Genomic DNA, 27940 nt, shown 5'->3' with positions numbered 1-27940 from the left:
AGTGGACAGAGAGATGCTGTATAGAGACAATGCAATCTAAGGCTTTATTCGCAGCCCATTCCATTTTGTGACCAAGGCTTCAACTGAATGTCTACCTTACCCTCAGGGAAATATTCTAATAGGCCCTAAACCATTTTATATTCCTTTCAGTTTGGATGCTCATCCCATATGCTTGCCCATTCCCTGGTTGGGGGGGTGGGAGACACCAGCTTTCCAGAAATTTAGAGAAGATGAGCAAAGTCAGGGTCATCTATGTAAACCCTGTACATTTTGCATGGAAACTTACAGAGTCCTGCAACTTGCAAGGTGGTATCACATGGTGTTATACTTAGAACATAGACACATAGGACTAGAAGAGATCTCAGAGGTCTTCCAGTCCAAGCCCCTGATTGAGGCAGGAGCCTTATACCATTCCAGTCAAATGATTGTCCAGTCTATTTTTGAAAACCTCCAGGACCCACGACTCCTGGAGGTAAGCCAGTGGTGAAATCCAATTTTTTTTACTATAGGTTTTGTGGGTGTGTCTTGGTGGGCGTGGCAAGGGAAGGATACCGCAAAATCCCCATTCCCTCCCCACTCCAGGGTAAGGATACTGCAAAATCCCCATTCCCACTCCACTCTGGGGCCAGCCAGAGGTGGTATTTGCCAGTTCTCCGAACTGCTCAAAATTTCTGCTACCAGTTCTCCAGAACCTGTCAGAACCTGCTGGATTTCACCCCTGAGGCAAGCTATTCAATTAATTAATGACTCTCACTGTGTGTACCTGCCAAGTCCACAATTCATATTCAGTGTTTTTAAATTGCAGCACCTTATGAAATATGTCCGGAGGATTATTTGATATCAATGGTTTGGAAAAGGACGCCAGCAGGGGATATGGCATTTAATCGATGCCCTCTTAATGCTACAGGTATTGTTACTAGTTTTTTTTTTTTGTAAATCCAATCTGTATTATTATAAATCAGAAAACATATTTCCCCTTTATAATTTTATACCATTATAGTATTCTTTAAACTGAACTCTTCCGATCCTAAATAATGTATACATTACTTTTTAAAATCTATATGTTTCCCACCTAGCCTCCCTGTAGTTCCTGTAGTAAGCAATTACTGAATTATTCTTCAACTAGTTCACTGGAAATAAGGCATGCTCAACATAAAATTCAATAAAATTCATAATATTACTATATTTTACACTGATCCAGTATTGTTGAGCTGTTTTTCCTAAGGAAAAGCTAATGCTTTCTATTATAATGTAATATTTGTGTGTGCATGCTCTGAACAAGTATACAGAATTCCTCTGAATGGGCTTCTTTTGTTGATTTTGACTTGTGTTTCCATTGCACTTTTCCCCCCTCTCCCCTTGTTCCTCCTTCTCCTTGTTCTTTATGACTCACAGGTACCACTAGCAGGCGCTGCTCTCTCAGCCTTCACGGAGTGGCCTTCTGGGAACAGCCGAGCTTTGCTAGATGCATATCAAATGAGTACAAACACTTGCAGCATTCAGTAGGTGCAAAGCCAGCTTTAGTACTTGCTCTATTTATTCATTGCTAAACAACAGCATTAAGGGAATAAACTGTTTTGCTATTCAGTCAGATCATCGGATATTAAAGAAAAATAAACATTGCTAGAGGTGGGGGGAATATGAATGCCATTTGTTTTCATCTTTTATTTTATTATTTTATTCCATTTTATTTATTTATTTTACTTTTCTCAGAGTTCATGTAATTATAAAATAATGCATGGTTTCTAGCCTTTCTATTCTTTCTCTTATAAAATGTTTATAGGCAGTGGAAGCAACAAACTTTTTTAAGTTTACTGGGAATCCTGATTGTGAATATATTAAATTTCCTGAAGCTACAGAACATTTTATAACTCATTCAGCACTTTAATGGTACGCCATAAATCAGTGGCAGGGATACATTTTTTTCTCAGTTCTACTTAAGCTGAGAACAAGCACGACGGATAACCAAAGAAAAATGATAGAAGTGCAGATTGCTTTTGAAAAGTGAACCAAAGATCTTTCTTTTCCAGATAATATGAACGTACGGAAGTTCATTTGCTTCCATTCTAAATATTGTTTAACTTGCAATGATATTATTATTATTATTATTATTATTATTATTCATTAAACATGAAACTCAGTCAACTGAACATTTAAAAACCTATCACAAATATCATTGACTGGCACTGATGGTTGATATGGGTTGCTGCCAGCATCCTAGGTATCAAGTATCTTCAATTACTATTATCTCTTTTATTCATTAAACATGAAACTCAGTCAACTGAACATTTAAAAATGTATCACAAATACCATTGACAGGCACTAATGGTTAATACGGGTTGCTGCCAGCATCCTAGGCATCAACCAAGTACATTATTATTATTATTATTATTATTATTATTATTATTATTATTATTATTATTATTTACTTTATTCATTAAACATGAAACTCAGTCAACTGAACATTTAAAAATGTATCACAAAAACCATTGACTGGCGCTAATGGTTGATACGGGTTGCTGCCAACATCCTAGTTATTAACCAAGTATCATCATCATCATCATCATCATCATCATCATCATCATCATCATCATCATCTACACAATTTATAGGCTGCTCCAATCAACTGACTCTGACTGGCTCCCCAAATTCGTTCTCAGGATTAAAACAAATAATCTTAATAGTACTTATTAGGGCAAAAACAACCAGTCCTAAGGTGCTTTTGTTTCTATATAATTTAGATTGCATAGGAGTACATAGCTTTCTATAAATGCATATCAAGCACATACCAGTTAGAAATGCTATTCCTGCTGTTGCCCTATTCCTCCTCCTCTGTGGCCAGTGGAAGAGCATGCACACATCTCCTTGGGAACTTCAAAGTAGACCTGCTGTTCTTCCTCACTTCTTCCCCAATCAGAGGAAGTGTGACCTAGAAAAAAGCAGTGTCACTCTTCCTTCTGAGCAGCTCAGAGGTGCTATTCAGCAGGTTCTGGAGAACTGGTAGCAGAAATTTTGAGTCGTTTGGAGAACCGGCAAATACCACCTCTGGCTGGCCCCAGAGTGGGATGGGAATGGGAATTTTGCAATATCCTTCCCCCAGGAGTGAGGAGGGAATGGGGATTTTGTGGTATCCTTCCCCTGGGGCGGGGCGGGAATGGAGATTTTACAGTATCCTTCCCCTGCCATGCCCACCATGCCACGCCCACCAAGCCACACCACGCTCACCAAGCCACACCCACAGAACCGGTAATAAAAATAATTGAATTCTACCACTGGAGCAGCTGCCACTGATGGAGCTCATACTGAACCTAACAACTCATTGTGAATACAATAACCTTCAGCTGTGAATTTTCTCTTTTCATATATTTGTTTTTTTGAGGTGTGGGGGAGATGAAAACAAAAGTACAATAGAGATTATCCTCATTTAATGATTGCCTCATCAGGCAACCATTTGCACTTACAGCAGTAATTACTAAGTAACTTTGTAACTAATTCTAATTCTAATAATAACTAATAATTAATAATAAATAACCATAGTTGTGGTTTTCACTTAGCAACCACTTTGCTTCACAGTGGAGTTGCTGTGAGGAGCCCTGATTGTGGTCACTAAATGAGAACCACTTGCATCAATTTTTCCAAATAACCTTAAAGTGTTATTTAAATTAATAGAGTTGTATATAAATATACCAACTTACTATTCTTAAAAAAAGAAATTAAAATTTAAAAATGCATTAAAATATAAAAAATAGTCATTGATTACAAAATTCCAATTACCAATTTGTCAGAAATCCTCTCCCATGCTATATATATAAAGAATCAGTTTGACATATGTGCATTATCTAATATGAAAAATCAGGCATAGATTTGGCTTTCCAATGTTGTCTAACAATTCTCTTGGTTCCCTTCCCCCTTTAAAACTTAATTCATATAACACAACTTCTGGTGCCATTTCTACGTTCCATGCAGTCTAGAAGAATATATACATGCTCGGTGGACATTAATCGTTGTCTTGAAACAAAAAATATTGTTTTGTTTGTTTTCTGCATTTCAGTTAATTCGATTCCATTGTTTCTATTGTTCGATATAGTAGCAAGCACAATCTTGCAATTAAAGAATTGTAGGTGATGTATGAGAAAATACACATAAAGATATACATGCTGATCATTTGACCACATTCAAGTGTCTTTGGCAAAGAAAATACTGATTGCACAAACAATATGCTCAGAGACCTTTCTCTAAGAAGGAAATGAGGAACATATTCATCAGTGTTCTGTCAATTCAGTAACTGATTCATCTACATGTGATGACCAGCTGGCATCAAGCACTTAGACCAGCACTCAAAATGTTATACTTTCCTGTCCCTGTTTGGTCATTCAGAAAGTATTGCAAGGCAATTATGGGGTGATTCTCTCTTTGTGTGCATACATGCATACACTCACGAGCACATACACACATGCATATGCATGAATGCTAAAATCACATCCTTAGATACAGGTTTTATTTGCATCTCCTGATAGAAGCTCTGACAAAAGTTGTTGTTGTTCTTCTTTGATCTTTTAAAACAAGAACACAAATCTTATTAGGTGTTTGAGGAATGATTTTTCTTTCTTAAACTAGGCTATAGTGATTGATTCACTGTATTGTTCTTGATTTTGCCCCTCCCATCAGCATTACAATCTTGTTCTCTTGAACTACATTCCTGTTACCTCCAAATGAAGAGATGGTCCTTTTAAATGAGCCCATGGCACACTCCCAACTTAATGAGCAGTCATTTCTTAAATGGAAAAGTTACAGTGGAACCCAACTATTCTGTCACATTAGATATGAAATGAAATGTACCTGTGAATTCTAAAAATGAATTAGATTACACATTTCTGGGTCATAAAAAGCTAATCTCTGAAAAGCATTTCCCATTCTAATATGTTGGAAATCAGAGAGAGAACAAATAGTTACCAAAAATAGCATGTGCCCTGTAAAATATACCTCTATTCTTTTTACAAATTTAGGCCACAAAAGTGGTTTTTTTTTTTCCCCTCATATTATTGCAGCTGCTACAATAAAATGGAACTTGAATAAAAGAGCTGTGAGGTGAATAATTATTTGCTTCTATTGCAGTTCATTAGAGCTGATTTCAATTTTTTCGTTCCAAATAATATTACAAAATTCATATATATTCAGTCCTTTTTTTCCTTGATGAAATTTCCTTGCTCTAACACTGGGAATTGAAGGCTTTCTTCTATCCAATTCATTTATTTCCCTAGACGGTTCATTATAGGAGTCAGGTAGAATTTTTGACTCCAAGTAGATATGAAATTGGTATTACAGGATTCTTATTCCCACAAGGCTTTCTATTTTTGCCACTGCTCTTTTCTCTCAAAATCCTTTCTTTTCCACTTCACCCCTATATTTATTGATAAGGACCATCTTATATTGAAATACTTATTTTAAAAATATCTCTTCCTCCCTGCCTCCCTCTTTCTTTCTTTCTCTCATCACAGTTTTAATTCTTCTCTGGTGCAACAGAGATCTGCCCTAGTCTGATTCTTGCCTTACCTGGGTTCTCTGAGCATCAAAACCAGACCAAACAACAATCAAATTGTCAACTTTTCTTTTGTCATTCCCAGAACCAGGATATAAAAGTTCTTCTTTGGAGGTCACTGATTTGCTGGTGCATATCAGTACGAAGGCAGAGAGGTTAAATCTGTTTTCCTTCCTGATAATAATTTATAATATCAGAAAGGAATCACTAAGAAGAGTTGCAAGACTGTTTTTAATATCCCATGGTCTGGGCCCCTGACAGAGCATTGAAAATCAAGGTAGTCTGTTATTTTCAGGCCCAGCTAGTTGTCTCCTATTTATATCTTCTCCTTCTCCTTCTCCTTCTCCTTCTCCTTCTCCTTCTCCTTCTCCTTCTCCTTCTCCTTCTCCTTCCTCCTTCTCCCCCCTCCTCCTTCTCCTATCAGAGTTTTACAATCTAAGCAAGATGTCTGGCTGAAAAGCAAGTACAGAAATGTTTATACTGGAGTTTCTTCAGTACTTGATTGAACTGGGTTCCATGGGGCCTTCATATTGCAGTTATAGACCCTGTTCCATCCAGAATGAAGTCATGTGTATAATTCCATAATTACCATCAAAGGTGGTATTCAGCCGGTTCATACCGGTTTGGGCAAACCAGTAGCAGAGATCATGGGTGGGCCTGCCTGCCCGCCCACCCTGGCTCTATGCTGTTCTTTAGATAGAGTTTTGAGGCCGGGTGCATGCGCAGAAGGTGCACACATGCGGCGAACCGGTAGCAACAAAATGTGAAACCCACCCCTGATTACCATGATGGTCAATTCATCTCAATGGCAAATTTCTCAATGGCGAACATCAGTTCTACCAACTAAAAGATTCTGTGGAATTATTCCATGATTCCTCTTTGATGGAGTACCTTTGTAGAAAAGAAAATGTTGGGAGAAACCATGATAAAACATGATGGATTTACAAGGGAAAGTCCATTCTTCGTCAGTATCTAATGTCAAACTAATGGTCTTTATGGTCAAACAACCTCTTGATTAAAATCATAATTTGTGCTATAATATCCATATTCTGCATCACTTCTGCATTAATAAAAAGCAGGCAATTATCAGAAATTACTATCTTGTCAAATTAAATTTCATTTAAAACACCTTAAGCAGACCTACTGGCACATTAAGACTAACCATATTTGTGGCACGAACATTTGTATACAAGACATTACTTTAGGTTAACTGATTCTCAACAGTAGCAACAGTAAACAAGTAAAAATATATCCATATATATTCGTATATTTGACCTGATTGCTGTCCTTTATGGTGCCAACAGCTGTTTTTTAGCATGTATTCAGTGCCTTTACAAAGCATGCTGAGTATTTGAAGAAAGTGCTGCTCAAACAAAGCATGCCAGCAAATAAGATGCCCCACCCCACATATACAAAGAAGATACTGTTCTAAGAGAAATCACTTGATGTAGTAATTTCAATGAGATGACCAGCACGATTTGATTGGCTTAATACAATGTTCACGGGAAATACTCAAACTGGGGCAAATTTTTAAAAGTGGTATTTGGTCAGAAGGAGGCCATAAATGGAGGCCAAATGTGGTAGTGATGTAGGAAAATTATTCCCAAATTTTGTGGTTTTTCCTTTTTTTTTTGATATATCAATGCCACAGCATAACAGGAAGCAACAGCAGCTGCTGCTATTAGTCTTGCATGGATGAACAGAGCATACATATATACTCATATTAATTATTCCCTCTGGAGAAAATTTCAGTTTGGAAATTGTGCCAGAAAAATAATAAGCCCTTCTCCCTGCTTTATTTCTCTAATAACATGAACAGGCCTATGTACATATTTTAAGTATAAAAATGCCTGGAGATGTAATACTTGCCATAACATGCCTAAGTTTACTTCTGTGTAAAAGAGAAATAGTTTGTTACTAAATCACTAAATGATGATAGTTTGATGAAGAACAAAACATGAGATACCTTTTTAAGTGATTCTTTTACCTGGCAATCATATTTGCTATGAAAGTTAAATATAACAAATGATTCTTTATGTATGTTTGTGGCTATGTCACTTTGTATAAGACAATATGTTGAGCACTGTGATTGTTTATTTTTGTCTGTGTTGTAGGAAGAATCATTGCTATAGTGATGGCAATATTGCTGCCATGTTCCCTCTGGACTGTGACATGTTAAATAAACTATGTTTAAATTTTATGTGAGGACATTTAAATGTTTTCAGATTCCCATTTCCTTAAAATCATTCCTTGATATGGTCAATTCAATTAAATGCCTTTCTATAATCAACAACACACATACAGTGTTACCTTGATATTCATCATTAATTGTTTCCAGGAGGTGCAATGAGTACCAAAAATGATGAGTACCAAACAAATAACGTAGGAGTTACAAAGCAGACGACACCAGCAAGTTCTAGCTTGTGCATTGAATACAAAATAAACCATGAGTACTAGGGCAAAATTTTCCTGTCAAAATATGTTGAGTGCCAAATTCAATGAGTTTCAAAGCAATCGAGTACCAGGATACCACTGTACTGACTTCTTTGTATTCTGTAGTTCTCAATTACTTGGCTGTACATCAGCAATAACATCTCTTTTTTCTAGATCTTTTCTAAAACCAGCTTGGATATCTGTATCTTCCTTTCCAGAAATTAGATTAAGCTCTAATCTGGGTTAGATTGCTAACCTGTGAAAGTAAGAATATTATGCAATGTATTTTTGCACACTCTGTTTAGACTTGTTTCTTACTGTTCATACGTAGACTGGTCTCTTTTCAATTGTTGCATACTATGTCATTCTCCAGACTTGCTATCATAGTTTCGCTAGATATTTTACTGATTCTTCTGTCGCTTGCTATATCTGCAGATATATTATGAAATCCTCTAACCTCCCAGTCTGGTACCCATTGATATCCTTTGGTGTACTAATTTGAAGTTGGTACTTTCTTCTGAGTTTGGACATCTTTTAAAATATTTTCTTTATTTTTCTGTGTCTGTTTCCATCTTCAGTATCTTTAGATATGTCACTGTAGTACTCTTTCTCGTCTAACAGCTCTCTGGAATTCTTTGTTAAATGCCTTCCTGAAATCTTTGTCTTTTTGGCCAGGGGTTCTCTTCTTTGCAATTTGCACAATTTGTTCTGCCATCCAGTTTTCCTTCTTCTGTTTCTTCATCTTTGGCAGTCTCTTCTCACATTTATCCTTAACAAGGGCTTTGATTCCATTCCACATAATTGAGTATTTTACTTCTTTGTGCCAATACTTTACTCAGTTTGATTTTTGGGAGCTCTGCATGAAGATGTCCTTGTATATAACATTATTTTGGTTGTTTCAATACTAGGTTAGGAATGACAAAATCAATGGATTAACAAAAAAAGTTATTCTTCTGCTTCATTTCTGTTTCCTAGACCATGTAGTTCAACTATATTTTCCTCCTTAGTATTTTGAACTTTGACATTCTAGTCTCTAGGCACAAACAGCACATGTTTCTTGCATGTTCTGTCAATTTCAGATTGAACTTGATTATAAAATTTGTTATCTTCTCTTCTGCATTGGTGGTTGGAGTATTCACTTGGATAATCATCATATTAAACTGTTGTCCATGAAGTCTAATTGATATTATTCAGTCACTGCATTATACCCAGCTGTGTTTGCTATGTCCTTCCTAACTCTGCAAGCTATGCCATCCCTTCATTGTTTTTCAAGCCCTGAGTAGCAAACAGTTTAATTTTATGCCTGAAAGTGTCTAATTCTAGTCCATTTCAATCATTTGGTGTCTAAGATAACTGTGTGTAATCAATTAATTAGTTTTAATCATGTTGTGTTTCTCCATGCTTTTACTTTTACATTTCATGTTCCTATGTAGATCTGCCTTTGCAGCTTTTATTTTTTTTTCCCTGAAGGCAACATCAGAAACCAGACATTCCCCAAAATTTTCAGCTAGTCATAATGTAAGACCATTGGTATGCTAAAGGATCCCCAGGTATCTCAGTAGCATGTTGAGTGCCATTTGGACAGAGGGGCCCATTATCCAGCATTTTATTATTAATCACTTTAAGTTGTTATACATGAAGTTTATTGGTAAATTACAGGAATAGTTTATTATTGCCTTCTCCTGTGCAATGTGAATTGATGCCTTTGCTGTTTTCAAGAAAGTATAGGTGTGGCAGTTCCTGGGGGTGGAGTTAAAAGAGGGATCAGCTTAGAATCCTAATGTATCCACAAGTGAATTCCATTGACCCTTATGTAATTCCAAGCAGATGCTTACCATTAAATGAAAAGAGTCCTGTGCATAGGCATGAGTAACAATAAATCAGTTTAATTGGACCTTATGCGTGGACCTGATCTTCTATTATCTGCCTCCAGTACCTTCCTATATCACTGCTCTCCTACAAAGGAGCCTGCTTGCTTAAGTTGGGGGGCTAGGATGACCTACATGGCTTGGGTGATCCTTTATGGAGTATATACTCCTGGCCTTCTTTACTCTTTCTCCAATAGCAAGATAAACAGTCATATAATCCATTTAAATAAACAGATAAATATCAAGATATACTGGGTTTGCACACTACACTAAATTGTATAACTATAGTACAATGAATAAATCACAATTGGATGGTTTCACAGAATTTCCTATGTGGATGCAGGAACTAAGAGGAAGAGAAAATCAGCTAGCTAAGGTAAAAAGCCAGAAAAATCAATAGTGTGGCAATGACAGTGTTAAACGGTATCCAGGGTATTGGACAATTAACTATTAACAGTTCCTCCACCAATTTCCGAAAGGCGTTCAGTGTAGCAGATACAGTTCACAGATTAACTATTTTTCCCTATGTCTCTATCTGCATACCCACCCAAGTGACTGTAATTAATCTTAATATAAACCCAAAGAACCATGGCATAGATTAACAGCCTGAGTGTATTTAAAATACAGTCACAATATATCACCCCAAGCCTTCGTTTCCTAAAATAAGAAGAACCATATCATTTGGCCCCAAGTTTTATCTGTCAACATACTATTTTTAAAAGTAACCATTCAACCTAGATTTTTGAAATTCAGCTTCCTCCTCCTTGATTCTTCCTCTGTCAACTCGTATTATATAGATAAAAAAGACAAACTCTTAAAGACGTTCTCCTTGATTAAACATAATTAGAAGGCAAATTCTTCACACAGCATTTCAGTGTCAACAGGATTAATATTAGATAATTGCAATATTAAGAGATAGGATTGAAAACAATTATTTGCTTACAGTCCAAATAAAAATGGATAACACAGACATTTCACAAACAGTGAAGTTAAAGACATTCCACAGGCTCTGAGTTCAAGAGGGAACTTGAGCTTTTGGAGTAGATGCATCTGTGTAATTTATACTTGCTGAATAATAGACCAACAAGGACATAACATTGTTCATTTTTAATGGTGTTCCATAAAACTGGTTCCATAACAGATTTCTGGACTGCTGTCCCTATAATATTGGTAGATAGGTTCCAAACATAATGTAATATTGCTTCACATAAAAAAATATATACAAAATTTTCTAAACTGTTTTAAGAATTTTGTGTAGGCATTGTCTAGGTTTTTTTAATAACTATATTTGTGGGAAAACTGATGGAGCCATCTAGCTATAAAAATCAGCATCATGCCATCTGTTATTTTGGACATAAAACCTCATACAGGGTAAACATATGCCACAGAAGGCAAGACTGCTGTCCCTATAAAATTGGCAGATACAACTTGCTAAGCCAACACAGCAATATTTTTCTTACGTAAAATTATTGAAATTATGGGAATCTGTCGGTTTTGGTCAATACTGAATCGAAGAACAAGGACTTGGCAATGGCAATATCTTGGCAAGGGCTAATGGTTTTTAAAAGGGTTGAGGTAATGTATTTAAATATTGAGGCTTGTATAGGAAAAAGAATTTCAATCGTAAGAATGGCCAAATGAATAGAGGAGGATTATCCTAAATTCTTCTCCTATTTCTACTCGTACCCTTTCAGTCTTTATTTCCATTCAACTTTGTTTCATGTGGCTCATTACTGCTACTCATTTGGCCTTTCCTTATCAATTTCCGTTGACCATTTCATGTTGGGTTAATATTACAGGAACTTGATTCTTCTGTTTATGCTTTTTTACCCATGGTTATCCATGCTCAATATGATACAAAATAGGGAGGGGGGAATCAAAAACACTTATTTTATAACATAAGCAAACTTCTATTTTATTTTCCAAACAAAATAGCTTTGTTTGGAAAATTAAACAAAATTGTCTGACTATCTATTACCTTGTCTAGATATAAAGGGAAAACAATGATAATTATTTTATACAATTTAGCAACTATACAATCGCATGTTTGTTTTAAGTAGTATTTTCAATTGCTTGGAGGAATTCAAAGATGAAGATAATTAGCACATTTCAAAATTCTTCATTAACAGTTACAAAAAGTAACCAAACTATTCACATTGATATTATAATCAAAACATCACATGAATATATACTTAAAAGTAAATAATTCAAATTACATATTAAGATTGGAACTACAAAAGCATAAACATAACAGAAGAAGGAGAAGGACGGCATATAAATCAAATTAAAAAAAATACATTTTATCCAAAATAAGTATCATTTGATATAACTTGCCTTTAACAACATCCTACCTTGTATTAAATTGAATTGTATTGTAGGCACCTTGAATTGGAAGGGCAACATTTTGTAGTTAGTCACAGAACAGTTGGAAATGAGGCAAAGGCAAGAACCAGCCCTGCAGAAATCACAGGTGCATGGGCTCTATATAAATATAATTGGTGAACTTTGAAGTTCAAGAGTTATTAAATCTTCAGTTTCTTTCAGCCTAACATACCTTGCAGAAAATTATAGTGACAAAAGAATTGTTTATAGGAAGGAAGGAAGGAAGGAAGGAAGGAAGGAAGGAAGGAAGGAAGGAAGGAAGGAAGGAAGGAAGGAAGGCGGGCTATTGCTCAAGAGAGTAGCCCATCTTGTAAAGTCTATATTTTTAAAAATCCCTCCCTGCTTGACTGCCAGCTTTTACTGAGCAAGAAAAGGGAAGAGAAGAAGGAAGTTCCTTACAGAGTCATAAAATATAAGCAGCCCCATGTGATAGAATCAAAATGGCAAATAATATTTGTAAGTAGAAATACCTACAATAAAACAACTGTTTCACACTGTGATTAAATTTAACTCATGAGGAATGTTATTATTGTACTTGAGCCAGTTGGAGTTCTACTCATAGACTTAGGGACTTGTATAATTTGTCCTTAAATTCTCTATCTTAAAAGATCTCAATTAAATTATTAATAAAGCAATAGTTTGATTGTAACTAAAAACCCAATGCACCTTTGCCACATGAACAAAAGAGAAGATAGCATGGTTAACTGAATCTGGATTGCTCTTGCCAAAATATCTTGACAGTATCTTTAATCTACTGATTTATTGATGACAAAATAATCTCTTCCAAAAGAGTATCTAATGTTTTTGTGCATAATTTGGAAATATTTCATAGTCAAAGCCACAAAAGTGTTTTCATCTCTATATATTTTGCATTCAAAATATCTAATACCAAGTGAAGGAACCACTTATTTTATTGGACTGCAAAGACATTTTCTGTTATTATTAAAAAAAACAATCAAGGAGATAAAATATACTTTACTTACTAGATTGTTATGTAGAACAATAATTATGTAGAAAAGAGTAGTATAAACCTTGCTACCTACTCAGTGAACAATTTTGGATAGAATAGACTCTGCTCTTTTACATACAATTCTGAGTCCCTTTGTTGTTTACTTCAAGGTTGTCTTTTTCCTCCTAAGAAGGTATATTTTATCATCATCCCTTGACTTATGTCATAATTACTCAATTTGTTGGTTTATTTTTTTCCCCCTTTGAAGCCACTGGATTTTCCCCTGTTTATCTTTTATTCTGCTGGTCCTGTTGTTGGTCCTTTTCCAAATAAGATATGTAAGATGGGGGCAACAGAGCAGAAAATATGCAATAAAAAGCTCCCATATATATGTGAATGGCAATATATAGTTCTTCTCTTTTAACAAGGACATATCACCATTTCCATGTGCAACAGTGACTGTTTGGATAAGTTCTATAGTAACTTCAAACATCAAGTCCAGTTACATAGACAAAAAGAGGATTTTTCCATCTATTCCTCTTAAAAGTGTTTGTTTGTAAATCACACTTAGAAACAGCCCACCTGCCTCATAGAGTGATTCTATGTGGTTTAGATCACATCGTCCATTTAAATTCAAAAGAAACATCAAGGGAGATAGAAAAAAAGAAGAGTGTCACCTGGCAATTGCATAGAGTTGGATTTTGCTTCTTAAGAAATCAGCTGGGTAAAATAGAACTTATTATGCTGTGCCAAAATAAATTCCAGCATGTTTTGATCCCATCAGTCACTCATCTTAGGGATAAATTACTCAAAACTACAGCAAGCCTGAGTCAGTCAGATTCTACTGTGCTATTCTTTTCACACTTATCTCTATGACATACATAATATAAAAGAACCTATAAATCAATGCTCTGCCAGTGTCTTGAATAGAATGTAGATTGCTATCATAAAGTGGTTATTTGCTATCATAAAGTGGTTATTTGTGCAGTGATGTCTGGTTTTCATAGAAAATATGTATGAAAGCTCCATATAAAGCTACAGCTGGTTTTTTTTTAAATAATGTTCCTCCAGATTCTCCAGTTCATTAGATCTGCACCAGCTTTTTGTGTGATTTTTCCAGCCCCCTAATACACACACACACACACACACATACACATACACACACACACACACACACACACACACACACACACACACTTTACATAATTTCTGCAAATTATGTCAGTAATGTTATAAACCTAGGACTTGTAAGCATAGAGCTAAAACTAGGAGGGAGCTGCGGGCATGCAGATGCGTCTGTTTTTGATCATTTCCATGCTCCTAAGTGTCATAGTAAATACACAAAGATCTGTATGGGCAGTATAAATGTTTTGACTTGAAGCATTTACCCAGCAATTTATACAGTAGAGTTTTTGAATTTGGAAATGTTTATAGCAGGAGTTCCTAACATTTGTTCCATCGTATCTCCCTTTAGTGTAATTTTAATGTACATACAGTACACTATCCTTAAAAATCCAAACACCAAAATGAACACAGTTGAACAATGAAAATAATGCAATGAAACTTCGGGAAAGGTTCTAACTGTGTGAAGGTCTCAAAACAAGCAATCACAAAGTGAAACTAAGGCCACAGCTTTATACACCCCTCTCACCCTTTCCAAAATAATTTTGTAGCATTTTAAAAATATGTAGTAGAATAGATTCTAATGTTTTTATTTTCCTTTATTATTTATAGATTAAAGAACATCTTGCGAAAGGACAGAGGACACTGGCTGGTGAAGGAATGTCTCAGGTGACGAAGACTCTCTTGGATTTAACTCAGAGGAAGAATTTTTACGCAGGGGATCTTTTAGTTTCTGTGGAAATTCTCAGAAATGTTACAGATACATTCAAGAGAGCAAGTTATATCCCTGCATCAGATGGTGTTCAGGTATGTGAAACCATAGTTGTGAAACAATATGAAAAAAACAATGTATTTATTATTACTATCATATTTTTATATCCTGCCTTTATAAACAACTTAAAGTGGAAAACATATTGAATATTCATTCTTCCTCCTATTTTTCCCACAACAATTGTGTGAGGTGAGTTGGGCTGCAAGAGAGTGACTGGCTCAAGGTCACCCAGCCATCTTTCATACCTATGGCAGGATTAGAACATCCTAGAGTTTCTAGAATCTCCTGGTTTCTAGCCTTAACTAGACTAAACTGACTTGTAAAAAGGTTTACATGTAGGCTGACTAAGATTTGGTTCCTAACATCTCCAGTTAAAAAAATAATAAAGGAACAGAATGGCTCATAAGATTTTGGAGAACTCTTGTCATCCAGTGTAGATGTTGGTTGAGTTCACTCATCATAATAAATGATAGATTGTTTTAACAATGTTACTTATTGCTGTCAGCAACACAAATTGCTCAGTGTTGAACTACGAAAGTCCTAACAAGCACAGATTTTTTAAAAAATCTCACTGGCTCACTCATGCACCCATTAATTCCCTTGGCCAGAAATTCCTATGACATGATATGCATAGAACAATACAATATCATCCTGTGCCAGTACTCACCTGTGTATGCAAACACTACAGTAAAAGTCATTTCAGTTACAATGGTGAAAGCCTATTTCAGGATGAAGTCTTGAGTTTAAATCGTCCTTTCTCATTAAATATGTCAAAACTCTCTTTAATTTCCAGTTTCAAGAAAGCCAATGTTCAACATTGCTTCTGAATGTCTAATCAAGTTTTGCATTTGTTCTCTAAATCAGATTTATAAATCTATTTCAACTACAGTTTCCTTTTTAGGTTTGAAAGACAATAATAAATTGCTATTTAAAAAAAACAAATACTCAGAGAAGTTGAGTTGGGAAGAAATAAACAAAAATGTGTGTCAATGTAAGCTATGATGACATGGTTGGGATGCAAGTACATAATTGTGGCATGATGATGACTCTGTGAGGGTATCATCATATTGCCATCAAAATGCTCCCAAAATTGCTTTGCATGCTGCAGATTGGAACACAGACTCTTTTTTTATCATTATGTTTGAACTCCCTGTTCAGATTTCTTTTTTTTGTTGTCACAAAATTATTACATTTGCAGAAGTGCATTCCTGTTTTTCATATTAATGAAATCATTATGTTCTAAATACTCCCCCTGCTGCCAGCATCTTAGACATTGTTCACATATGTTACAGTGAAAAAAATAGTTACTACATTTTAACTATAGTGGTACAGCTTTGCAACTGTTATTTCTTTCAAACTTGGGAGATGTCATATAATCATGGCAGGGACGGGATTTGCATTAGAATGTGAAACTTGTAGTAGTGTAGCACTATTCCACATCTGAGTATTATGACCTTTTAGGATTACGTACAATCAAAATTGCTATAAAAACGATGTATGTACAGTCGACGTTATTATATAGTATATCAAATCTAAGCCTTGTCTAGCTTGTTTAAGTTATTGTCAACAGTATTACAATATAAAAATTAATGCTTTTTTCACCAAAGAAGCTGAAAAGACTGGAGGAAGTTACTAAGTATGGCTCAACTGACCAGTGTCTTAAAATACAACAGCAAAACTCATAGACTTAACAACCTCTGTAAAACAGTGATCATATTTCACGGTTGCTTGAATACGGACATACAAAATAATTACATAAGGCATATCATTTCTGTCATCAGCTACAGAGAATGACACAGGCACCAATGACAAATTCTCAGATTTCTTTTCTTAATATCTCAAGTAAACTATGTGTCTCCATTCAGCTTAAGGTCTTATCCATTCTAGAGCATCCTAGTCTACTAAAAAGAGGCTTGGTTTTGGATACTTGTTCTACCAAACGTTGTTCATTTTTGATGATAGAGTCATATAACAAGCAATAGCACATTTATTGTTTTAAATGTGGTCTTTTATTTTGTAAGCCACCTTGAGTCGCCATAGGTGAATAGGCAGCAATATAAATTCAATAAATAAATAAATAGCCACCAAAGTTGGAGATTAAAAAACATATTAGCCATAAATTGTTTCCAAATTTCTATAACCATTCAGATCAGATTTTGTCATACCCAGTAAATATATTAATAAAGCATTTCAAAGTGATAAGATTTTCCTAGATGTTCCTTGAATGCTAATTTTGTCAAATGACCTCAGGCTTAGAATTGTTATGGAATATTGCTACATTTCTGTGCACGAAGAACATGGGCATCTGTTTAGTAGACCAATATTTTATTCTAAGAATTAATCATGCAACCGTTTGCGTATCTGGCTTTGTGAGCAAGGAATGGAACATTTCTGGTTGGTTAATTGGTTTGTTGCAAATGCTAATTAAAACCATTTTTTCTTAAAACATTCCCTTGCTACAGCATACCAATATAAAAATAACAGCTGCAATGCTTCCTCTGCAACCTATAAATGTGATAGTGCTTTGTTTAGCCTCTGTCTGGTCAATATTTCAAAGTGCTAAGAGTATTCATGCAATGCTCAGTATTAGAACTGTAGTGATAAATTTTAATATGCAGCAGTTCATTATAGCAGTCCTCCATCCCCTTAGCTCATCATTGTAAGGACAATACAAAATGCAAGCAACTCTGTTAATAGCTTCTTGGTCCTTAGATATCAGAATCTTATCAGGACATTGTCAGCTTTATCACTGCACAATTTTTCCAATTGTGTCCATGCCATTTACTCCTGAGTTGATGGGATTTGGCTGTTTATGATTTGGTTTGATCCCATCTTGAATATAGCACTCTATTTTTGTCTAGTAAGTCCTGAAAAGTGTGTAGAAACTTCAAATGATTGAAAAATTGGCAGGTAGACTACTCAGTATGTTCCAGAATAACTAGCTATCCATACATGATAATCTATACCAGGAGTGTCAAACTGGTGGCCTGAAGGCCGGATGTGTCACACGCAGGCCCCACCATCCCAGCTCTGCAAAGGGAAAAAATGTTGTGATATGCACATTGACAGCAATGTGACGCCGCAAGTTTGACACCCGTGATCTATACCAACTGCCATCTTCTCACAGCCTTAATTTAAGATGTTGAGACTTGAATATCCTAAAGTCTGACTGTCTCTGGTTGCAAACCTAGACAGACAGTAAGATCAGGAGGAGAGGCTCTTCTGAACTCCAATTTAACTCCAAATTACAGAGACCCATTCATTTGCAAGAAAAGCAATCTTCTTTTGAAGAAAGTGGTCTTACTGTGGAATGCACTTATTTATTTATTAAGAAAAAATATATATTTGGGATCCTTGGTGTCCTTTAAGCTTGGTTGTTTTCTTGAAGACCTTTTATTGCCCAACTAGGTAACATCATCAGTGTAATGAAACATCTGCAAAAAAAACCAACCAAGCTCAGAGAGCAGCAAGGACCCCACCATTGAATCCTGTGCTACTAATATTCTTTTCTGTTGATGAAATTTATATGACCACCCAATTTACAGTGACTCCAGGTAGTAAAACCCCAATTGCAAAACCCAATAAACTCTCACCCCCACCCCATGGCAACAACTTTGTACCACTTTGTGTTTTCACTGTCTCTGTCTTTAGCCAAGGGACAGTTTTTCCAACAGGCTTTGATTTGTTAATAATTTTAACAATGATGAACACAAATTCATGTTTGATTTGTATTTTATATTCTAATTATTGTTAGTGGCCTTGAATATTCAGAATGGTCTTGAGTATTCAGTGTGGATGAAAAGTGAGATAAAATCACATACAAATACAGTGAAATAAATGAACATCCCTAAATGCTACACAGCCTGGAATTCAATTGATTAGGATCAGCCAAAATAATAAGTGTTGAAATGTGGCTGATTCATTTTTGTAATCTGCTATCCTACAGAACACCATAACTATTGATGCTCTCTGGTAGTACCATTTTGGAACACTAGTAAGGGAGAACTTTGTGCTGCTGCTTACACATGTAGGTGAAATATTTTTCTTAATTAGTTACTTGGATTAAATCATTTTAATTACTAATTGATTGTTATATGGCATACAAAATTGCCCTTGAATAAACTTGTATTAGGATTTATTCAAGAAAATGATACCTAAATTTTGAAGAAAAAAATGGTTATACTTTGTAATTTTTCAAAGGAGACTTAAAGCAAAACCAGAACTGGAATATGTCTACCTATTATTATTATTATTATTTTATTATTATTATTATTATTGGTTAATCTTTAGTGAGATTCACAGCCTTTGAGGCTGGTTAATAGCTCAGCAGCTCGAGTCCTAACCAAGGACCTAGGAACTGTTAAGGTATCGTCGGAGGATGTAAGCTGTTCCGAGTAAGGTGGTTTTTTGTAGAGTCAAAATGTTCAAGTCCGGCAAATTTAGAATTTCTAAATAGCGGGGTAGCCCTTTGGGTATTGCCCCAAGGGCTCCAATTATTATTATTATTATTATTATTATTATTATTATTATTATTATTATTATTATTATTATTATTATTTTGCATTCTAGGCAAGGCAGAACATAAAGTACATTAAAATAAAATCCTGGCAGGAATCTCAGACGACTTATTGGTAACTAATTTTTATCATAAAATTCAGGTGTTTTTTTTTTAAGTGTGCATTCTTTTGAAAATGAAATTATAAATTACCATTCATAAATTGTTCTGTGACCAATCTATAATGGTACTTTAATTGTAATCCAGCATGACCTTTTATGTATATGTAAGGAAATTTGCAAATCCAGCATATACCAATATACAAATAGGGGACTATAATATGGTGGAAATAGCTTATATTAAAAGTCCTCAAAGCAGTCCTATCATGGAGCCCAGATAATAGATACATAAAAAGGGCAATAATAATTCAGACAATCTCATTTATTAGAATCTCCTATAAAACACTGAAATCATTTTTATAATTGGAAATTGAGCTAACTGGTTTTAAAAATACAAAAGAATGCAGTCAATTTTTTTTTGTGCCTGATTCTTAGGCTTTAACTCTACTTATCAGAAAAAAATAGATCTGCATTCTAATTACCCCAGATCTACTTCCATTCACATTCTATGCAGTTTCATTTCTCTTTGAAGAATAAAATGTGGGCCATGCATCAAACAACTTCAGGTTAGTTTTATCAGTAGGTCTATAATGCAATTGGGCATGAATGCACATTCCATCAGGACTAAACGACAGGGCGCATATTTGATTAAGCATCCACAGACATAAAAGGGAAAGATTTTCTCCATGAAATAAATGATTTCAGAGAAAGTGATTATCTGATTTTTACTCCTTCTATATGCATGTGATATTTTTCAATTGGCAATAAAAGGAAGTCCATTACAAAGCTGTGAATGCTGAAGAATGTAGGGTTTCTTTTATTTTGATACAAATTGACCTAGTTTTCATTTTGCAAAATAATATATTCAGCCTCTTCTTTAGGTCTGTAATCAAAAGATGGGTACTTTGATAAATGTTTTTTTCTGAAGACACAATGAATTGTATGGTTTTGGCTTTGGCTTGGCTTTGAAGTTACACCTTCAAGATATAAAATGAGCTTAATCTTTTTTATTTGCAAATATATGTGGATTTCCAGGAATCAGTCATTGCATCCAAGTTATTTACAAAGCACTCATTTATAGAATTTTCCCTGGTATTGATGTGAAATTAAATGCCTGAATTTTGATTAAATATTACTCGGGATTTCTCAAATATAACAGCTAGATTTTGGGTCAACCAATTGGTGAGATCCTTTAACATCCTAGGATACAGTCCACTTAGCCCTAGAGATTTGAACTCATTAAAGTCATTATGTATTTCCTGCCATATTGTATGGAGCTTCAGTGGGATCCTACCACTTGAACTAGTTCTTCACAAACAGTCTACTAGAACATATATCATTTTCACAAGGGAAAAAAATGAGTCAGAATAATAGCTTAGCCTTCTCCTTGATGTGCTTCCTTGCTATATGTCTATGGAGATTCACAGTCATCCAGGTCACGGTTGTCCCAAAGGTGCTTTTTTCAAGAGGCAACTGGACTTTCTTGTTTCTCTTTGAAGACGTTTCGCTTCTCATCCAAGAAGCTTCTTCAGCTCTTAAGAAGCTTCTTGGAGGAGAAGTGAAGCATCTTCAAAGAAAAACAAGGAAGTCCAGTTGCCTCTTGAAAAAAGCACCTTTGGGTTTCTTTTGCTATCTTCACAGAGTAGTTGGTGTACTCTTTGTCTTCCTTTTATTTTTACTCTGTAGTATTTGAAGAACCTTTTTAATGTTTTCAGCATCCTTTGCTAATCTCAACTCACTGTTTGCTTTTTTGATTTCATCTCTATAAATCTGCTACTTGTATGAGCTCATCTTTGGTGATTTGTTCCTCCTTATACCACATCATTGCATCTTGGCTTTGGGATTTTTTTTTTAACTAAAACTTTTTTCTTCAAACACATTGGCTTTTTCTTTCTTTCTTTCTTTCTTTTTTTAAAAAATATATTTATTAAATTTTTCCAACATTTAAAACACAAAACACAAATTTATGCTCATTACAGCATTTCCATATCAGTATTAATATCATCCATAATATTCATATTTACATAAATTCTATTTCTATGGTTCACTATCTTATATCATCATTTAACTTATAATAATATCTACAATCATATTATGATCAATATTATATAGTTTATATATTACACTTTATACATCTTATACATTAATTTTACTCCTATTCTCAAGCCAGGTATACCATCTGTTCCAAATGTGATAGTACTCAGATTCTCTCTCTTTCAATTTCATAGACAGCCTATCCATTTCTGCACACTCATATACTTTTCTGCACACTCATATATTATTATCATTGGTTCTGAAGGAATATCAGCCTGTTTCCAATTCTGTGCAAAAAATGATTCTGGTTGCCATTAATATGTGTAATATTATGTATTGAAATTTTTTACTCATTTTCCAATCTAAAATGCCCAAAAGAAATAATTCTGGCTTCAATTTGATTTTTGTTCAGTTATTTCTTCCAAACATTTTCTTATCTTATGCCAATATTCCCCGGCCTTGGGACAAGTCCACCACATATGGTAGAAAGTTCCCTGTTTATAGCCACATCTCCAACAATCAGGTGAACAATTTGAAAACATCATGGCCATCTTGGCCAATCTGATAAATGCCAAAGGTAGAACATTTTCTAAAGGTTCTCCTTGTAGGCAGCTGACATCATTAATTTATAGTTTTTCTCCCATAATTTATCCCAATGGTCTTAATTCAATACTCTATCCACATTGGCTTTTTCTAATGCCCTGCATTTTTTTTCCTTATTAGAATTATTGACCTTTGAGTATCTTCATTTTTAAGTATTTTTTCCATCTTGTGTTTCTTTTCTCATCAATTTCTTTTGGCATGGAATTATATTTATGACTGTATGTGAAAGGATGAGTCTGCATTACGTTCTCTTCCAACATCATATTATCATTTTTAAAGTTAGGATCAGGTCAAGATTTGGCTCAAATCAAGGATCCTTTGTGCTTTCACTGATTTCTGAAGAAAAAATTATCATGTTCTGTCTAAATTTCCTGGAAGGACCTTACTTAACAGAGTTTTGCCCAACAGATAACTTGGAAATTGTGAAGGACCATGAAGTATCCTGAGTTATCTTTTTTAATGAAAGTTAGAAGTTGCTTTATTCCAGAATAACTCTTTAAAGCTTACATTAATGTAGCTTCCAAATGGTCTTCAAGGCAGTACCTTGTAGAGTGCATTGTGATAGTCCAATTATGGGACGATTTAAATCTTATGGGAAGATTTAATTGCTCCCAATGCAAATTGGGTACAACTGGCAAACCAGTTGGAGCTAGGCAAAGACTGCTTGTATTTTCACTGATCCAAGTAAGAGCTTTGAGTTCAAGATGTCCCCCAGGTTGTGCACAAGCCTAGAGCACGGGAGTGGAGCCCCATCAAAGACTAAGGCTGGAAAGTCCTTAGCTCTAAGTAGAATCAAAAATCAACAGCCAATAGGTTTTGAGCTTGAGTCTGTTCCTCCTTATCTAGATCTACAGCTTCCAGTTACTAGGGTAGAACATTGACAGCATCATTTGGTTGATCTGGAATTTTGATCTGTAACTGAATATACCTATAGATTGCAAATAACAAACCCTGAAGTGGAGCATGATCTCCCGCAGACATTTTTTTAATATATTTTATAGATGTTATAGGACAATGCTGGTGAATCTTTTCGGCATTCGTCTGGGCCGCAACCCGGAAAAAGAGCTTCCCGGAAAAGCATGCACCCGAAAATGAACTTCTGGTTTCTTCTGTGTTTCTCGCACGCATGCACAAGCAATGATCACCTGTCTGGCACGCATGCTCACACAGGAAAACAAAAGCCAGCTCTTCCAGTTTCCACTGTCGCATGAACAAAGGCCAGCTAATCGTCGGCATGCTTGTGCACTAGAAACCCAGAAGAGGGACGGGTGCTGCCGCGCGTACCAGGCAACATGGCTTCACATGCTACTTCAGGCACGCGTGCCATAGGCTCGCCGTAGGAGGAGCTACGGCACTGAGCTTTAAGGCACACTACAGATGAGAACCCAAAAATGTAACCACTGCCAACACCAGCACAAACTATCAAGAAAGGAGGAGAACTACTATAACATGGTGCCCTCAGCTCCCAAAATCCTCAGCTAGTCTAGAAGGATACCATGATAAGCTATCTTGAAAGCCACCGAGGAAACCAGAAGCAAGTGATGCACGCACACACACACACACACACATACACACACAGCTGTGCCAAAATCATCAGCCGACATATGCTGTCTCCATGCTGAAACCCAGTCTTAAACCAAACTAAAATGGCTACAGATGAATAGATGCAGATTTTTTTTTTCCTGCTGCTTCAAATCTTCCAGTAAAAGTATGTACTGTGCATGAAAATATGTTCAGGATTTTTTTTCAGAGAAGTATTCGTATTAGGACTAAATACATTAAAAAGGAATATGAATGGAATAAAAGATAGTGAAGAGGGAAGGAGACACATTTGGGCTAGCCTCATTGTTACATGGTGTGTTTGTGCAATTTTTTTATGAATAAATTTCCCTAGTGGATGTATGTAAGTATGTATGTATGTATGTATGTATGTATGTATGTATGTATGTATGTATAAACTAGACTGTTTCTGGCAGCTTAGACATTTTGGATTTGAGGTTCAGGAGTGGGCTGGACTGGACCAGAATGCAGCAAGCTGAAAGATAGCTATTGATGGGAAATACATCATTAATTGTGTTATAGCATTTGACAGCATGTTGGTAGCTGCACTATTCTTGTTACAGTTTTGGTAGTGGTTCTTTGGACTGGTTTTGGGTGGTGTGTTGACTTTGACGTTATATTTTTGGAGGACTGGATTTCTGATGGATGCTAAGATCAGGCTGAGAGGTGGGCTGCTGTGAGATGCTGCTGCTGGATGCTTTTGCTATTGCCTGCTTCCTTCTGCACCATCTGCTCTATTCTTTTTGGAGTATGTTGGAGCTTTGAAGGTGTGAGTGGGTGGGTGATGACAGTAGAGTGGCAGAATACTTTAGAGTACTTTCAAGGTATTATTGGATATTATTTTAATGAAACGGTAGTTCAATGATTAACTTTGAATGATTCTGTATGCAAAATATACAAAAGTTCAGATAGAGTATTGTTCACATTGTACCTCTCTTTCAATGCATCATAGAAATGCGGGGGATTTTGTTCTTCCTCCTATTCATATTGCACAGCATTTATCAAGTCTACATTTCTTCTAGCTCTCCTGTTCAAGTATGATGAAGTTTCAAATCTTGGTAATAAAGTAATTAGAAATAAATATCATCACCCAATTCTGTCCCAAGTAACATCTGGTAGAATCAATTAATTTACATTTTGACCTGGATTCTGAACTGGGACAAGAATTTGGGATGTCTCAGAATATTATATACCATAGCAACCTCATACATTGTGCGTATGTGTGGTACATTGGCAGAATTTATACAATTTATGCACAGAAAAAGCAATGCTTAGTTATTCTGTAGTTGTTTTTTATGTAGGGGAACTACATAAACATAAACTACATGGATAGGATTAAGGATGTCTTTGTTCTGAGTCCAGGGAAATGTTGTTAGTTTGACAATAGAAAGGCTGTCCAGTGCAAACACCATAGCTAGAAGCAGAAACTGAAAATGCTACCTCATAACTTGATGCTATAGAATGGTGTATTGCCATTTTAGGCCTTTGTAAACAATAAATTATCTTGGGTCTGATTTGTTTTCATTTCTTTGTTGGCTTTGTATCCCAATGATGAATGGATCTAGTTACATCTATATTAGAAGAAAACAAAACTATGAGCTATGTCGGTGGTTCTCAACCTTTTCTTCACCATGAACTGCCTTTAAATACCTTTTGTGGCCATGGACCACCAAGACTTAACTCGATTTAAATCATAACATTCTTCAAGCCTTTGCAGACTCTCTGTGTCAACATTGCATCCACCCTCCCCTCCGGGGTTTAAGGACCACAGGTTGAGAACCACTGGGCTACGTGAGATGTTTCTAAGCTTGCTAAAATAAATGAACGAAATTATTTAGGATTATACGGAAAATTGTGTACTAAAATTTAAGCTTCATTGAACTCAAGCAAATATTCAGAAGATATTCTGCATAACATAATTCTAAACAGAGTAATATGGCAATAAATACCACTGTACATAAGAAACAAGAAGTTAAAGCTATATAAATTTGATTAATAAATAAATATGTTTCCCAGTTCCCATTATCTTTATCTGGGATTATTGAATGGAAATAGATATTGCTGAGTGGGTGGAACTCAATTTGATTATCAAAGCACTGATGATTTGGCTCATTGTAAAGGTACCGCATTGTCTATCAATTTGAAATAAACCTTCAGGGTATCTGTGCTATTGATCCCCTAAAATATAGCTTTTCCTTACTGGCAGTGGGTCAACACCATCTTACTGTATGCTCGCTTGTTCAATTTACTTTTATATTTCCTATTTCATTTTTTACCCTTTTAATTTGCAGTTGCTGATTTCCTAGATCACAACAACACTGTACTTTCATCTTATACAACACTGATCATCTACATTTTAATATTTAAAGTTAAAATGAGTTTATCTACAATTTTACCTTTTCTTTAAATAAAGTTTTTTTCTACACCCTCTGGGACTGATTTATTTACAAAGAGAGAGGACTGTAATCATACATCCTGTTGCTACCTGTTGCTATAGCAATTATGTGTTTTTCACTTTTACACAATAATTGCCAGAGAATAACACAGATATGGCAAGCATATCTTTCTCAAATGTGCAGCCTGAAACACGTTTTTTTTTAAATATTTATTTAGAGAATTTATAGATCCACCCATGTTAAATATATAAGCAGCTAAGAACAATCTACTTTATAAGTATACAATACACTATATAGATACCTACATAGAATTACAATCATACCACATACAAAATTAAAAATAAGCATAATACAATCATCTAAGCAGCATATGGAACTCACAAAGCAGCTGCATATTATATAGAGTTCAACTAAAAACCTGACCCAATCTTTGGGGGAAGAACCAGTTCATCACAATTTTCCAAAAGACCAGGAAAGTTGGGAGCCTTTGGATCTCATGGTGAAATGCTCTATTGGGCCAGTGCCATAACAGATGGATCTGATATTTCTTAAAATATCTAGCTCACATAAAGGCTAATGAATAACTGTAATGGCAACAGAACTCAATGCTAAATAATAATGATCCCAAAACTCAGTAGTTAATACATCTGGTTATCATGACAAATATTCTAGTGTTGTAAGCATCATTACTGTTTATCACATAAAAGCATACCTTAACAACAAACCATGGCTTTTCTTGACTTAGGGAAGGAAATCAGGGCATTTCACATATTTTGGACTTCTCTTTCTTCAGCCCCATGCTACAGAGTCAGAGTCAAATAAGCATGCGATCTATATCCCTAATGTTTGAAGGGTTCCAAATTGACTACTTCTGACTTAAGAAAATGGCTTATGATCAGATTTACCTACAAAGCTTATGTAGGACTTCATCGTGTATTTCAAAAATAGTTTATTGTTTTGATGCATCATTTTTTTTATAAAAAGTAATTGTCTCCTTGAATTTTCAGAACTTCTTTCAAATAGTTAGCAACCTTCTGGATGAAGAAAACAAAGAAAAATGGGAAGACGCACAGCAGGTAAATATCCCATGTGCTGTTGACACATCCCTGTTTTCTCCTTCAAAAGGATTGTTATTGATTCATCAGTCAAAGATCATCCTAGTTGACCTGGCCCCCAAGAATTGTGTGTCTAGTGACTGCATATTTTCATCTCTTGGATTGTCAAATATATAGGTTGCAAGGCTATGAATAATTGCTAGTTCTCATGAAGTTATAGGATGAAGGGCAACTTTATTGAAGAAAAAGAATCAGAGAGAATTAAGACTGTATGTTCTACTTGTATTTAATTGCTGGTACACAAAACAGATATTTGGCCTGCTCCATCAGTGCTCTTTTTATATACTTATATGGACATTAAGGGGGTATGATGGCTCAGTGGTTAAAGACACTGAGCTTCTCAGTTGGAAAACTGACAGTTCAGGTTCAAGACCTGGATGCCACGTGACAAGGTGCCATGTGTCCTTATCCTAGATCCTGTCCACCTAGCAATTCAAAAACATGTAAATGCAAGTAGATAAATAGGTACCACTTTGGTGGGAAGGTGACAATGTTCCTTGTGCTTCAGCATATAGTCATCCTGACCACATGACCACAGAAATGTCTTCAGACA

The 27940-nt window shown here is 35.4% G+C and overlaps 1 protein-coding gene across 1 annotated transcript in view; it reads left to right on the top strand.

Moving 5' to 3' along the window:
- The window catches only part of ADGRB3 (adhesion G protein-coupled receptor B3), a 487840-nt gene that overhangs the window by 184353 nt on the left and 275547 nt on the right, over nucleotides 1-27940 (top strand). The window contains exons 7-10 of the mRNA XM_070954680.1: nucleotides 806-907; nucleotides 1396-1502; nucleotides 14906-15100; nucleotides 27280-27348. Coding sequence (XP_070810781.1) covers nucleotides 806-907; nucleotides 1396-1502; nucleotides 14906-15100; nucleotides 27280-27348 — 473 coding nt within the window. The remainder of the gene's footprint in view (nucleotides 1-805; nucleotides 908-1395; nucleotides 1503-14905; nucleotides 15101-27279; nucleotides 27349-27940) is intronic.

The sequence above is a fragment of the Pituophis catenifer genome, unplaced genomic scaffold (genome assembly GCF_029215685.1).
Source record: "Pituophis catenifer annectens isolate HBS135680 unplaced genomic scaffold, rPitCat1.0.hap2 SCAF_1, whole genome shotgun sequence".
NCBI classification, from domain to species: Eukaryota; Metazoa; Chordata; class Lepidosauria; order Squamata; family Colubridae; genus Pituophis; species Pituophis catenifer.
This window is presented reverse-complemented; position numbering and strand designations above follow the sequence as displayed.